Raw genomic sequence first — 16,427 nt, 5'->3', positions numbered from 1 at the left:
CGGACACCAACCGAGAAAACTGTTAGAGCTGCATAGGTTGTGGTCATGACTGCATAGGTTGTGGTCATGACAGCAAGTCCTCTGAAAGAATGGGGGGGGGGGGGGGGGGGGGGGGGGGGTTCTTGTTCCCTTTCAAAGCTTAAAAGAAAGCTCGCCACATGCAAGCTATGGTTAAGGCTCTTGTAGACCACATACACAACTGAATGTTAAGATAATAAATAACCAAGGACACTTATGTTGGCTCAAAGGTATTAAACGTTAATGATACATTTCTTAAAATAAAATTGAAAGCATATAATAGAAATTTAGACTTAACTATTAACATTAGTTTGCTAACATTTGTCTGCCTACTTAACTAGGCTGTCACTACACAAATAGAATAAAATATAGCTAATCTAAGCTGTCAAGACCTCAGTACTGATCTACAAAGTAGCTGGCTAGTATGTACATCACTGTTGTTTTCGTCAACAATGACGATAACAAAAATATATCGTCGATGAACAGATTTTTCATGACGATGACGAGCTAAAAACGTGGCTTGGTACACTAGAACATAACGAGACGAATGCTAGTTTTTATCTGACAAGACGAAAATGCGACATCGTCTCTGTAATAGGTTCACAATGCATGAAATATTCATATCGTACGTCAGCTTGTATCGTGGCAGCGTTTGGATCGTGTCGCTCATGTGAGACGTGCCGCACCTCTCCCTCCTCAACGGAGTTTAAGATGTGTTTCAAGCTCGGCTGTGCGCCATCTTGCTTGTTTGGAAATGAGGTAAGATTTTTTTCTTATCATGGCAAGAGAGTATGTAATGTTGCTTTAGCCTTTAAAAGTCTGCTGAATGATCATCAGACGCTAAATTTAATCCTTGTAGCAATTCGCTACGAATGGAGAGTGTCCTCTTCAAACTCTAAAGCAGAGCCACTTGGCTTTTCTAGTCAGTAAGTCTAGAGGATGTTAAACGCCTGAACAACTTTTTTTCATCACAAAGTCGGCGTTATCCTAGTAGACGTGTCAACATGTGCTCGTTTGTTAATGTTAATTTGAAATTGTTGGATACCTTTATTTATTTTTGGACTCACAGTAATTTTAAATGTGAAAACATTTTGAGTAACTGTCCACTAAAACTATTTTTGTATGAGAAATTTGTATGACAATAATTAATTAGATACTAAAATTAGACGAAGACGAAAACATTTTGAAATGACTACAATATGACTAGGATTAAAAAGTATTTTCGTCCAAAAGACTAGGACAAAAATTAGAAGGGCTGCCAAAAACAACATCAATGTACATAAATGTGTAAGCTGTCAAAATGCTGCTGAGGCTGTGGACAACTTGACTGCACGCCGCTCTCTCACTGTTTAGCATTTATTTACGCCGTATTCATGTTGCACATGCATGTTTATGATTTAAGTTGTTCAGTTAGCACCTCTGGATAATAAAAAACAGGCAATAAACCGGTTTAAAATTCCCGCCATCATTTATGAATTGTCCGTTCACTCAGTCACAGCCAATTAGAGAATTTGACAGAGCGTTGGGTTGTCCGAATTTTCCAAGGGGGTGTGGCTTAGCGATAGGTCCATTGTGAGAATTTAATTTCACCAAACTCACTTTTTTCCCAGTTTTTCATCGATCCTGACTTTCCAGTCCTCAATTCTCTCTCTGACCAGAGCTTTGAGAGGGGCAATATACACCACCTGGAAACACAGCAACAAACACGTAAAAGTACAGTATTTTCCGCACTATAATGCACACCTTAAAATAAGGCCTATTTTAAAACTGTTTTCATATACAGGGCGCACTGCATAGCTGAACTAACTAATTGATAGATTAATCGATTACCTAAAAAATGGACAGCTGCAGCCCTAATTTCCTTCTTCATTTCAATGGCAAGCGTCACCTATTTCCTTTTTTTTTTTTTTTTACCATCCGCACTAACCTTCTTGGACGCATGTTGATTTCTCTCACAAGAAAATCCGCCCTGCTGCCGTCTTGCGGGAAAATAATGAAATCGCGACGCTGTCATAAATCATCGTATTTTGAGCATGTTGTCGTATGTCAAGACAAATGACTCAAATTTTATGTGGGATGTTGAAAGGATCGTATGTCGAGGTATCACTGTATTTTCGCTATATTAACGATAAATCTTTGAAGAGCTACCGTAATTTTCAGTCTACAAAACGTTACTTTTCTTCCCGCTTTAAATCCTACTTTTTATGGATTATTACAGTCTGATGAGCTCCGTGAATTTAGGTGTAAATTACACAAAATGCAATGTGGAGAACTGCGGCTTACTGTTTAGTGTGGCTTATGTGTGAACAAATACAGTTTTCGTGTAAACTTTAGAGGGTGTGGTTTGTAGTCAGGTGTGGCTGGATTACCACAATATTTGAAGGAGAGTTCTTTTAAAGTTACAAGATAAGTTTTCTGATTGACACAAAGAAATCCCTGAGTCTAAACGAAACAAATTCACATGTGGGTTCCATAAGTGTACATTCTTGGACCACTCCTATTCAACATTTACAGTATATGCTTCCTTTAGGTCGGACTGTGGAACAGTACAACATCTCCTATCACACCGATACAGAAGACAAACAACTCTAGATTTCAGTGTCCCCACATGGTTCTCGTCCCTTAGTCCCACCGAGTAAATACATTCATCAAATCAATGAATGGATGTGCCAGAATTTTCTCCAGCTAAATGTAAGAAAGACAGAGGTGTTCGTGTTTCGGCCAAAAAAAGGAAAGGTCAGAGATCAGCACTCACCTGTGCACAATGTCACTTACATCTACAAATCAAGTCAGAAATTTTGCCATAATTATTGACTTAGACCTCAACTTCTAAAATTAGTCACTAAATCTGCCCATTCCCACCTAAAGTTAAGAGGCTTTTGTCCAAACAAGACATGGAACAACTTATCCATGCATAAATGTTTAGTAGATTGGAGTATTGTAATGGTATTTTTTTATTTATTTTTCGTCTTACTGCGAGGAGAGAGGAAGTGACGGATGGACCGCCATGATATTTATATCATCAGCCATCGTGCTGTGACCTGGGAATTTAACGCCTGCTTTCATGCACACCGCTTCCCGGGAAAGTCCCGGACATTATACTAAGACACAACCCGTGAAATGTCTGCGTAATCCCCGTGTCAGTCGACCCGGGAAATTGCTTTCACACGTAAGGGCTACCCGTTTGAATCCCGCGATTTACCCGGTATTTTGGCGTGTGTGAAAGGGGCTTAAATATCCCTGAACCAAAATACACTCACCGGCCACTTTATTACGTACACCTGTCCAACTGCTCGTTAACACTTAATTCCTAATCAGCCAATCACATGGTGGCAACTCAGTGCATTTAGGCATGTAGACTTGGTTTAAGACAATCTCCTGCAATTCACACCGAGCATCAGTATGGGGAAGAAAGGTGATTTGAGTGACTTTGAACGTGGCATGGTTGTTGGTGCCAGAAGGGCTGGTCTGAGTATTTCAGAAACTGCTGATCTCCTGGGATTTTCATGCACAACCATCTCTAGGGTTTACAGAGAATGGTCCGAAAAAGAAAAAATATCCAGTGAGCGGCAGTTCTGTGGGCGGAAATGCCTTGTTGATGCCAGAGTTCAGAGGAGAATGGCCAGACTGGTTCGAGCTGATAGAAAGGCAACAGTGACTCAAATAACCACCTGTTACAACCAAGGTAGGCAGAAGAGCACAGAATGTCGAACTTTGAGGCAGATGGACTACAGCAGCAGAAGACCACGCTGGGTGCCACTCCTTTCAGCTAAGAACAGGAAACTGAGGCTACACTTTGCACAAGCTCATCGAAATTGGACAATAGAAGATTGGAAAAACATTGCCTGGTCTGATGAGTCTCGATTTCTGCTGCGACATTCGGATGGTAGGGTCAGAATTTGGCGTCATCAACATGAAAGCATGGATCCATCCTGCCTTGTATCAACGGTTCAGGCTGGTGGTGGTGGTGTAATGGTGTGGGGAATATTTTCTTGGTACTCTTTGGGCCCCTTGGTACCAATTGAGCATCGTTGGAACGCCACAGTCTACCTGAGTATTGTTGCTGACCATGTCCATCCCTTTATGACCACAATGTACCGAACTTCTGATGGCTAGTTTTAGCAGGATAATGCGCCATGTCATAAAGCTGGAATCATCTCAGACTGGTTTCTTGAACATGACAATGAGTTCACTGTACTCAAATGGCCTCCACAGTCAGCAGATCTCAAACCAATAGAGCATCTTTGGGATGTGGTGGAACGGGAGATTTGCATCATGGATGTGCAGCCGACAAATCTGCACCAACTGTGTGATGCCATCATGTCAATATGGACCAAACTCTCTGAGGAATGCTTCCAGCACCTTGTTGAATCTATGCCACGAAGAATTGAGGCAGTTCTGAAGGCAAAAGGGGGTCCAACCCGTTACTAGCATGGTGTACTTAATAAAGTGGCCGGTGAGTGTATATTCTTGATTTGTTTCACCCCTACAAAGCATCAGACCCCTTAGACCAGGGGTCCTCAAATACAAATCTTGAAAGTCCACAATTATTTTTTTCATACAAGCATGGGTCCATTTATTAATGTCGGTCAAGTACAAGGCAAGCTGAAGGTGGTAAAGGTGGTTTTCTTTTGACCAAACAAAAATACAATGTACTGTACATTCTGATTGAATAGAAATAAATTAAAATATTTTTTGACTTAAAATAAAAATACACACAAAAAAAACATGCAAGTACAACATGTACACTAAATAATTGACAAGATCTGTCACTGAGGTGCAAACAATAACTATTGACAGTACATTTTGTAACTGTAAAACACTGCTGTACAAAAAAGAAAACGTGCAAGTGCAGTTCAGAACATAAATGACAACCTCTGTCATTAAGGTGCAAACAACAATTATTGACAGTAACTTTAATGGTAAAACACTGCTCAATAAGAGAAATGGCATTTGGGGGTCACAAAGCTGTTTACTCACATCATCAGCCAGTACTGCAGTGCGTCTTGGGTTCGATAAATCTGAGAGTGCGATTTGATTTTTGTTGTAATTTCCTCCTTTTCTTTTCCTTTGAACTTTGCTGTCATCACTTCAGTCATACACGCTTTTATTATTTCTCCATCACAGAACGGCTTCTTATGTTTGGCCAACACCCACGACACTCTGAGTGAGTACTCCGTTGTAATTTGTTATTGTGTCATAGATTTAACAATAACCTTGCTTGACTCTTGATATGACTGCTTCAACCTGTTCATTTCTTGCCTTCTCAATTCTGATTTAGGAGGAAACTTATCTTCAAAAGAGCTGTGCTCCTTAACATAATGGCGTTTTAAATTTTCATCAGAGCAACGGTCTTGAAGCGTATTAAGCACATAGGTTTGGTACTTGCAGTTGTTAAAATGGACACATATTTGTCATTCCATTCCTCATTGAAACGGCGATTTTTGTTGTCCACTTTTCTTCTCTCGGTCAACTTTGAGCATGCCATTTTGTTAGATTCGGTCTTCTGCTGGTGGGATGTGAGTGTTAGTCAACGTTGCTTAACGTTGTGATCTTGAACGTTGCCCGCATGCAGCGAGAGTGCCGGGGTAACAAGGGGAAATAAATAAATAAATCACGTTTGCTCACAGTATGACTCACATTCTTGAATGAAAAATAAAACAGATTGCAAAGTGCCGGATGCTACTTGTGTTTGAGGTTGCTGACACTGCTGCTGACCGTCCACGCTAGCTAGTAGCATGCAGGCTCTCTTAGCCAATTAGCGCATCCATGCACACTCTCTCAGCCAATCAGCGCATCCACGCAGGCTCTCTCAGCCAATTAACGCATCGTTGTCATAGAGATGACAACAGAAGTGAGAACATGGAAGATATTTGACTAAAAATGAAACAGAATTTAGCGATAGAATAGTTGCACATAGCATAGATAGATTGGCGAATCATACAATTGATATATGTTGAAAAAAAAGTTTATTTTAATTACTTTTTCGTTCATCCGTGGGTCCGCAGAGAGGTGTGCCATGGTCCGGTCGTGGAGCATGGGCCGCTAATTTAGGACCCCGGCCTAAGGCCATCTGGAACCGGTTTGCTGTGTGTTCCAGTACAAGAATCAAGCAGCTTGTGGCAGCATTCAGTTACTATGCTCCTAACACTGGAACTAGTTACTTGAAGCTCTGAATTGTACTCATTTTAGCTCCTTTTAAATTAGGGATAAAACTGCTACTGTTTACCACAGCACATTCATAACTGCCCATATACTTTTGCTTTTCATTCATTTTTGGGTTTTAAATTATATTTCCTGTTTTAAATGTTTTTGTTTTTAACTGTTATGATGATTTAATGTGATTTTTATACGTCATTTTATTTGTGGTTTTCAATTTTCTTATGTGATGTAAAGCACTTTGAATTACCTTGTGTTGAACTGTGCTATTAAAATAAAGTTGTCTTGCCTTACATAATCTTTCTATAAGACAAAGCTGCCATTTGAAATTCCTTTAGCTAAGGCTCAGGACAACTATTTGCTTTTTTTTTTTACTCCATAATTGAACAACTGAATGAAAATCCACAGAGAGTGGTGGTTTTTAACAGAGGTTGTATATTGTATGTTGTCAGATTGATAATAAAAACAAAGTTTCATTCTAACCTTAGAGTTTGGGTACTTGTTGAAGACTCTGAACATGGCCATCTCAGCAGCTATGGTTTTTCCGGAGCCTGTTGGTGCTCCTAGCAGGACATTGGTGTCCGTATGATACAGTGTATGGAAGATCTGTGTCTGGATGGGATTGAAGTGCGTGAACTTGTACAAGCTTTCATACTCTCGGCATCCCAGAGCTGTCACAGGCAATGGCTGGAGGTCCAACAACTCTTTAAAAGAAAAGTCATTTGAAAATTGGTATAAGTTTGTGGAAAGATTCAACAAAAAAGAAATAATGTAAAGTCCTTTTTTAATTGTCGTTTATGACTAACAGAGTTAATATATTTTAAAACTTCAGTGCAAAACTATCAATTTGAACAGGGCTTTGTAGACCATTGTATCCACTGATTAATTTCAACAAATTACTATTTTCAAAGCATTTCCAATTTAGTTAATGCCCTAAAAAAGTTACATAGGCTACGTTCATACTACAGGTCTTAATGCACAAATCCGATTTTTTGTCATATCCGTTTTTTTGGCGTGCCCGTTCAGACTGCCTTTATCCATTGAGACCGTTCAAGTATTACGCATGCGCACTAATTCGCAGTCCGACACCCGCTAAGCAAGAAGACCCGCATGCGCAGAACCATCAAAACAAATGACAGACGTCATCCGTCTTTCCAGGGATATCATATTTTGCTTTTCAAAAGGTGGACACAAATAACAGACATAAATAATCCCCGTTTAGGCAAATATTCAAAGTTTATATGGATCGATAGCATGCACGCACTGTCCGTGCACGTCACACACACATACGGGCAGTTTGTCCCGACTCTCGGCCGTGGAGGCAATGTTGAAATATTGCTCACTTGGAACAGAGAGAAAACTGAGCATTCTCAGGCTTATCCTCAACCCATTTTTATTTTCTATGACTGTTGTCAAGCTCAGCTCTTCCTCAAAAGCCGTGTTCACTGCAAGCTAGGCGCTAATAACGCACAGGTGCATCGCTACGGTAACGACTCTCTCGCTATTTGATGACGTAATTGCTGCATGAAATCCGATTTGGGAGAGTGGACAGTACAGACCGCCGCGACAGTCTGGAAAAAATGTGGCCCAGATCGGATTTAGACCACATACGAAAGTGACCCAGATCGGATTTGAAATGGTCCCGTTCTATGCGACTTGTCACGTTCAGTCCGTCAAGTTAATGCCTCACTTGAGTCGGAAAAACACGAAAAAATCGGATTCGTGCATTAAGACCTGTAGTATGAACGTAGCCATATTGTAGTTAGTGTCTATTCATATTCTAATGGGTATTTTTGAATGAGGTAGCGTACCAGTGTGCGGGGGGTGACGCTCCGGCAAGATAAGGTTCTGGAAATTGATAATGCAGACGGCTTCGGCACCAAGCCAACGGTCAGACACTGCCCTGATGTAGTACTGAGAGGGTAGTGGTTCAAAGATGGGAATGGTAAACACAATGTGCTGTGGTTCCCCTGTTACCACCTGAAAAAAGTAGCACACAAATACTCTATTAAAACTAAGCAATCATTTTGCTTACTTCAGATCTTACTTCATTGTACAAGCGTTTATTTGGCTTATTTTACAAACAAAAGGACAACGGGATGTGGCTGAGGGAAGTCCAATCGATAGAATTCAGTATAGTTCCCCCATGCTGTGAACTTGAGATCAGGTAAACATTTTATTCACATAAAAAAATAAAATATTAACATAAAATGTACCCACGGTGTATCACAAAAGTGAGTACACCCCTCGCATTTCTGCAGATATTTAAGTATATCTTTTCATGGGACAATACTGACAAAATGACACTTTGACACAATGAAAAGTAGTCTGTGTGCAGCTTATATAATAGAGTTCATTTATTTTCCCCTCAAAATAACTCAAAATATAGCCATTAATTTCCAAACCCCTGGCAACAAAAGTGAGTACACCCCTTAGAAACTACGTACATCCCTAAACGTCCAAATTGAGTACAGCTTGTCATTTTCCCTCCAAAATGTCATGTGACTCGTTACAGGAGTGCTGTCAGCATTGCTGCAGAGATTGAAGAGGTGGAGGGGTCAGCCTGTTAGTGTTCAGACCATACGCCGCACTCTACATCAAATTGGTGTGCATGGCTGTCACCCCAGGAGGAAGCCTCTTCTGAAGACGGTAGAAAAGAAAGCCCGCAAACAGTTTGCTGAAGACATGTCAACCAAGCACATGGATTACTGGAACCATGTCCTATGGTCTGATGAGACGGGCGGGCTTTCTTGTGTACCGTCTTCAGAAGAAGCCGTACTAAATTTGGAAATTTAAGGATGTACGTTTTTTCAAAGGGGTGCACTCACTTGTGTTGCCAGGGGTTTAGATATGAATGGCTATAGTTTGAGTTATTTTGAGGGGAAAATAAATTAACTATTATATAAGCTGTACACAGACTACTTTCCACTGTGTCAAAGTGTCCTTTTGTCAGTGTTGTCCCATGAAAAGATATACTTAAATACCTGCAGATATGCGAGGGGTGCACTCACTTTTGTGATACACTGTAAATGACCGATTATCTGGCAACTTATGTCGCCCTGTATGACACACAAAATAACACAAAAGAAGCCAGATCTGCTGCCTCGGTATCGACGATACTTCGGGTATTGCAGAAAAAGAAGAACGTCACATTTTCAGAATCTGAGTATCGACTTCGTACCGAAGTATCAGTTTTCGTTACAAGCCTAAACAGACGCAAAATGCCATACTTACAGATAAAATGAAGATGAAAAATTCTACAATACAAGGAACGTCAGAAAAATTAATACGGCTTAAAAATTACTTAAATATATAGTGCATTTAGTTGTACTCGACCAGAGGTCCTTTCTACTCCTAAATATGCTGCATCATTGAACTTTTCTTTAGTCTAAAGAAACCAACCTGTTTTTTTTGGAGGAGGAAGTATTCAGAGTGGTAGATGTGATCATTGATTGGGTCCTCCACCCATAACCACCATGGTTCACCCACAGACCCATGCACCTGAACCATGGAAGAAAAGGACTGTTATAGGGCTGTCCCAAACGACTAATTTTCTCCCAATTAGTCAGCCGACTATTTTTACGATTAGTCGACTAATCTAATAATTTTAAAAAAATATTTTTTGTTTTTGTTTACTAATTTAGCAATGAAATTTTTGTTGACGCTTATCAATTCACAAAAAACATATTGGAACACTTAAATTATTTACTAAAGTACAAATAAACACGTAAATAACAATAATAAATCACAAATAAACAATGACTTCAAATGCTGATAGAATTAACTAGTGTAGCATCCCAATTGAAAAGATGGTCTCTTAAACTGATGGTTTACAACTTTTATTCCATCCTTGATGTAATCACACTGTAAGAGCTACGGTGCACACAAATAAAACAACACAATTAGAAATTAATGAAAACTTTTCACCTTTTTCCTTTTAAACCTTATTTATATATCAATGAATTGCCTATATGAATTGCCTTTACCTTAATTTATTACCTTATCATTGACAATCTCTTCCTTGAGTGCAATCACTGTATATACTGTATATATTTATGACCTTTTAACGTTATATAATTTTCTATACCATAAAATAAACCATAACATGAAATAAACCTTTCAGTTGGCAATACTAATAGCACTTATAGGCCCATTGTCAATGAAACATTATTATTTAGTAAAGCGACAGCACCCTCTGGTGTACAAAAAAAGATTATTTTTTTTTTTTTTTTTTTACAAACGGTGACGGCGCTTGAGGTGTTTATTCACGGCCGACGTGCAGCCAAGCTTGGCAGTGAAGAGACAGGACACAAGAGTGTACCCTTCTTTATTTCTTTGAAATAAGTCAATGTTTTGGACACTCTGGTGCGCTTTTTTGGCTTTGTGCCGCTTTCCCCGCTTGCATACAGAGCATCCGACATTCTGAACTTTCCGCGCATATTTTTTTTTAACCCTTCATTAACCGTCGACGGGATGTTGTGCTCGTCGACGGATTTACATCATCGATGACGTCGACTATGTCGACTAGTCGGGACAGCTCTAGACTGTTAAAGGATTGAAAAGCCTAACATAAAGGTCAAGGGTGGAAAAAAGACCCCATCAAGATTAATTTTCAACACTTAGAATGATTAAGACGCACGAAGAGATACTTGTGAAATAAGATTGCAATTCTGCATTGTTGGAAAAAAGACACTCAGGAATTTTATTTTGTATTGAGGAGTGGGGCAAACTTTCTTTAGACCGATGTCAAACACTGCTAAATGGCTACAAAAAGTGTCTCGCTGATGTTATTTCGGCCAAAGGAGGTAACAAAAGCTATGAGGTGGTAGGGTGCCCTAACTTTTTCCTCAGTTAGAATAAGCATTTTTGTTGATATATTTGGTTTGATGAGTAAAACAATGTTAATTTTTGTTGTTTACCAGCAATTAAATCACTTTCTTTTTCAGAGATAAAGAAAAAAAAGATATTAATATGTGAACATTTCTTAATAAAGAACTAAATATTTAATGGGGTGTCCTTATTTTTTCACATGACTGTACGTAGCAGAGTAGCACACTGGCTGATACTTCCACTTCTGTAATTGCTCAGAATAGGGAACTGTAAACCAGAATTCTGTACTTGACATTTGCTGTCTCTGGAACCAGTAGACTCGAATCAAATTGCAACTTCAGGTCTGTGACTCTCTAAACCACTGAACTATTATTGAATCATCATTACACTTCTGCTCTCGGGTAACGAACACGACTAAAAGATCATTAATACTGTTTTCCCTTGACCCCAACTGGGATCCTGTGGCCTTTAAACATTTGATTTCTAACAGTATTCCTTTCTACATAGAAAGTTTGTGGTGTTTAATTTGGACTTTCAGTGCTGAGGTCTTGACAGCTTAGATTAGTTAAATTTTATTCAATTTCAGTAGAGACAATTTTTGAAAACAAGAGGAGGACAAATACAAATTATTTTAAAACTTGGACCTATTCCTCAATCCCTATTTAATCATGGCTTCTATTTAACTCAAGAACAATTTCATGCCACACCACTAAATGAAATTTAGGCATGTTCCATCTTATCATAAATGTATTAGCGTAATTTCCGGACTACAAGCAGTCCTGCGGAGTGTGCAATGATGCGGCCATTTTGTGCATTTTTCTGACGGCCGCCAGGGGTGTTGAGCATGAAATGTGGGAGTGAGACACGTGGAAAATATATGCATCCAGGAAGACGCTAGTTTGCACTATTACCGGTTCTTTGTTTAACTTTGTGCGTTGTGCATGAATAGAGGTGGCGGACCCTCGTCTTTGTGCATGAGTAGAATTGGCAGAATTGGCCGCATCATGGAAAATGCTAGAAGAAATTAAATTGGCCATCAGAGATGTATGGAAGCTTAGATGACTAGCGGCGAGAGATCGTTTGCCAAGACTCGCCGCATGCGAAGAGCAGCTTTTTCACAGGTATGCCGAGGGAGCCTGGCAGCGTGAAGCGGTGTACTATGAAAGAAGTCCGCCATCACCAACAGGTTTCGAGGGGCCAGTCTGCTGCGTGACGAGGAGGATGGCACGGGCTTAGGAGTGCATTTGCCTCATTATGGGAGACATTGAAGGCGACAACGAAGGAGAGACTGAGTAGGTGCGTGACGAAGTGTATCTGAGTGTCTTCATATCCGACACTGAGGGTGAAGACTTCCATGGTTTGAGTGCACAGGAGGAAGAGGAAGATGAAGAAGGCGAACAAAGACTTATGTTTTTAATAACCAGCCCACTTAGTGCTGTTACCGCCGTGTTGATGCTATGTAACGTCCGTGCCGCCGCTATATAACTGCCGTGTTTGCTGGCGCTGTTTGGAACGAAAAGTTGGTGTTATTAAAATGTTGAAAACTGTATTTCTTTGTCAATATCTCATGTTACTAAGTCGGCACACGCGGCTTATAGGCAGGAGAGGCTTATGTATGTACAAAATGGTTTTTCCTTTAAAAATGTACTGGGTGAGGCTTGTAGTCAGGGGCGCCCAATAGTCCAGAAATTACGGTATTCTGTTGTATGTAATCCACCTTTCTTCTATTTTACCCAAGGATGTTCAGCCTTTCACCTTGTGTGGCCAGCATTTATGAACAAAGAAAGTGTATATTTTTATCTAATCAACATTCAGAACGAAATAGGTGAAACTGAATGGTTACTTTTTAATTTTTCATAAAGTTGCTATATCAAACAACTTGACTTATCAAATGAAATTTGTGATGTAAACCTTAGTTTACATCACCTTGTTATGCAAACCTCAAAACTCTAACTTCCTATCATATTTACCTGATCAGTCCAATGGAAATCGGGTGTGACAATGAGACGGACACGCAGAACAGTTCGTGTTATTGGCTGAACACTGGCTTCAATTGAGATCGAAGGGATTTGATGGACGCACTGTTTGACTGTCAAACCGATGTTGACATGATGAAGCATGTGACCTGGAAACAATACAACAGGTAACAACTATCAGCATATCAAGGTAAAGGAGGATATTATTGACATCATTGTTATTTTTATTAAAATAATCAGAAGAAGAATAACGCTATTACACCTGCACCATGCTGACTTGCAGTACACTTAGGGGTGTAACGGTACACAAAAATCTCGGTTCGATACGTACTTCGTTTTTGAGGTCACTGTTCGGTTCATTTTCAGTACAGTAAAAAAACAAAATGCAAAATATAAATGTGCTAGTTGTTTATTACACACTTTTGTGCTTTCGACAATAGGAACATTAGCCTATACAAAGCTAGAAATCTGCTCAAAAAGTAGCGGGTATTTAAAGATAATCCAACGACAATTTGCCTTTCTGACCCCATGTATTGGTCTTCTTTCTAAAAGAAGGAAGAAAAAAGAAGTCCTGTGCTAAAGAGAAAAGCGATCCCAATGACAAAGATTTGAACATGTATTTTACAAATGAAATGCCTCAATGAAACATTTTTTTTTCTTATGAACGGTTTTCAAAAGCTTTATTGGTGGATTTTCTCAAGTTAAAGCGCCACACATAAATTAATAAATTTAATTGTGTAAGCAGGATGTGTGTATTATTCTTATTATTTAATTACAGGTGTTTTAGCTCATTTCAATTTATTTTATTTAAATGGGCTATTATTTATTTTATTACGTGTTTGTATTTCACAAATATGATGTAGTATTCATTTATATTGTATATTTTATGTTGTATAACTTTAGTTCCTATGTGAATATTAGTTCCTACTTGTTTTGTTCCGGTAGGAGCGTTTTGTATTGAACACGGGGACGTGTTGGTTATTAATATAGCAGAGAAGACAGCCAGCCGTAAATCAACAAAGACAAGTCAACTGTGCCCCATCTACCACTCAAGAGATCTGATGGACTCAAAAAGTAGGTTACAATTGCATACTAGTTTGAAAATCAACCGGATCCTCCGTATTTTTACACGAGTGACTTCCGGTCTGCCCGGTCTGCTAGCTTGTAGTATTGACGCAGGAGGGCCGTGTCATTACTCGTCTCGCGTGAAATAATAAACTCTGCCGTTCTTTTCGCGTGTGTCGCGTTGAGCCGCTTCTGGGACGGATCTAACACGCGACCGCACTGCGACTGGTGTGAATTGGCTGATTGACTTTAACGGCCGCGTTTCACTGCGTTCTCGCAGCGGCCACGTTGTTGCGCCATTGACGTTTCTGGACTGTCCGACCGTGTTGGTCCTCATTATAGTAGAGAAGACGGAGTAAATATAATCTACACAAAGAAATTGTAACCCGATCGACTCACAGCCTCGAAAAGTAATGGTTATATTACGTCAGAAACTCCTTCGGTACGCGTCCGTTCCGAACCGACTACCACGTACCGAAACGGTTCAATACTATTACATGTACCGTTACACCCTTAAGTACACTGTATTGCCACATTGATCACACAGTGATTCTCTGCAAGCCCACAAACCAGGGTGCAGGGACATTCATATTCACTTTTTGATCTGAATCCTAAATGTCTTCTGTACACAAAAATACACACGCAAAAAAAATAAAGTAATTGACCTTGCCGATACAATAGTGGGGACAGAAACTGTACAGTCAGAGCAGCCAAAAATTTGACTCTTAGTTCAAAATAATATTACTGAAGTAAAAGTAGTCATCCCCAAAATTATTCGGTGGAAAGAATGCTCATGTAATGGGTAACTTCCTCCAGTGTTGATTTTTTTTTTTTTTTTTTTAACAATGGTATATTTTTTTCCTCAACAGAATGTCATTTACAGGAACTGTTATACTACACAGTATATCCCAAAATAATACACAAAAATCATTGAATTCCAATCCAATCCAAAAATCTTCAGAAATGAAACAACATCGGTACAAAGAGCATGAATGCAATGTAGTGGAGAAAATATATTTCCTACAATAAAATTAAAACAATCATATTTCCAGTTTTCCGTAGACTATCAGTGACAAATAAAAAACTGGGAGAGAGCTTGAAATCTGCGCTTTCAAGTAATGTTGACGGCAGCGCTTTATGAGAAATAGTTGATGATTTACGGTGCTTTTATAGACGGCGCTTGACAGAGTAGGCCGGCGTATTCATAGGACTTCCGACTGCAAGTTGTCTTGTGACTGTATTTGTACGTCTGATTGGTATAATTAAGTGTTTTATTGTGATGATGTCACGTCCGGAATGAGCTGCAGATTTTATCAGTCTGCTAACATGCTATCCATAGGCTTTCTATTCTCGTGTCTTTTCTATTCTCATGTCCTTCTGTCATCGTGTACTAGCTAGAAAGTACTACAAAGCCAGACATGATCATCAATTCTGGTTCAGATGTCACAAATAAAATTGCTGAAAAACGTGCATTCCCTGATGCATTGTTTTGGGTGGAAAAATTATGAAATGATTAAAATCAGCCAGATTTGAGTTCCAAATTCACTTTCTACATGCCATATTACCTGAGTGGTCATTTTCATTTTCTTCCTGGGTCAACATTTCGTAGCACCTTTTAGTATGACAAGCATTGATACGCTAACCTTTTTGATTTTGTGTTTTAGTGTACTATGTTAACAAAATAAAAAATATATATATTAAAAAAAATCGTTTGGTGAACTGAAAACTTTGTATGATAAATATGCCACAGAAAAAGAGGTCAAATATTTTTCCCTACACTGTATGTAACAATGTTTCTTTGGTACAGTTCCCGTTTGAAATACACGTGTCCCCGTGTTACGAACGATTTCTGTTTCAATGCTGGCGACGTAACCCGAATTTCCGTGTAAATTGGAATTAACCCTTTAAATACCCCAAAATAACTATCCAAAAAGTCCAAAAGTATTATATTTTGTTTAATGATGGCGGGTACGCTACACTCAGGTGTCTGGCTGTACTGCCGCCTTAAGACTGAGAAGCAGACTCTCCTCTAACATGGATAAAGCACAGCTGCGCTCTGGTTTGGCCCACATAAGGTTGTAAGTTGTTTCAGCTAATATATGTTTGTGTATGCAATGAAGTTTACAGCTATAGTTTATGGAGTTAGGTGTGAGCGATTTGCTATGCGAATCTAAATATGTCAGCATTTGTAGCATTTTAGCTTGCGGACTTTTGTTAGGCAAATTAGACTAATCAACTAAATTTACATATTGATCAGACTAGATGGAAGTTTGAACACCAGTTGTTTTGTGTCAAGTGTTTTATAGATAAAATGCGTGTCGTTTTGAACATAAGTGTACATATGTGTTTTACAGCTTTACAAATTGTCAAAAGGAATAA

At 39.2% G+C, this 16,427-nt stretch overlaps 1 protein-coding gene across 2 annotated transcripts in view; it reads right to left on the bottom strand.

The window, feature by feature from the left end:
• Positions 1–16,427, bottom strand: part of ascc3 (activating signal cointegrator 1 complex subunit 3) — a 135,416-nt gene that overhangs the window by 42,755 nt on the left and 76,234 nt on the right. For both annotated transcript variants that reach the window (XM_057833642.1, XM_057833641.1), the window contains exons 22-26: positions 12,978–13,132; positions 9,580–9,678; positions 7,989–8,157; positions 6,661–6,881; positions 1,618–1,703 (exon numbers count right to left, since the gene is read on the bottom strand). In XM_057833642.1, the coding sequence (XP_057689625.1) occupies positions 1,618–1,703; positions 6,661–6,881; positions 7,989–8,157; positions 9,580–9,678; positions 12,978–13,132 (730 nt within the window). The remainder of the gene's footprint in view (positions 1–1,617; positions 1,704–6,660; positions 6,882–7,988; positions 8,158–9,579; positions 9,679–12,977; positions 13,133–16,427) is intronic.

This window comes from Corythoichthys intestinalis, chromosome 4 (assembly GCF_030265065.1).
Source record: "Corythoichthys intestinalis isolate RoL2023-P3 chromosome 4, ASM3026506v1, whole genome shotgun sequence".
NCBI classification, from domain to species: domain Eukaryota; kingdom Metazoa; phylum Chordata; class Actinopteri; order Syngnathiformes; family Syngnathidae; genus Corythoichthys; species Corythoichthys intestinalis.
This window is presented reverse-complemented; position numbering and strand designations above follow the sequence as displayed.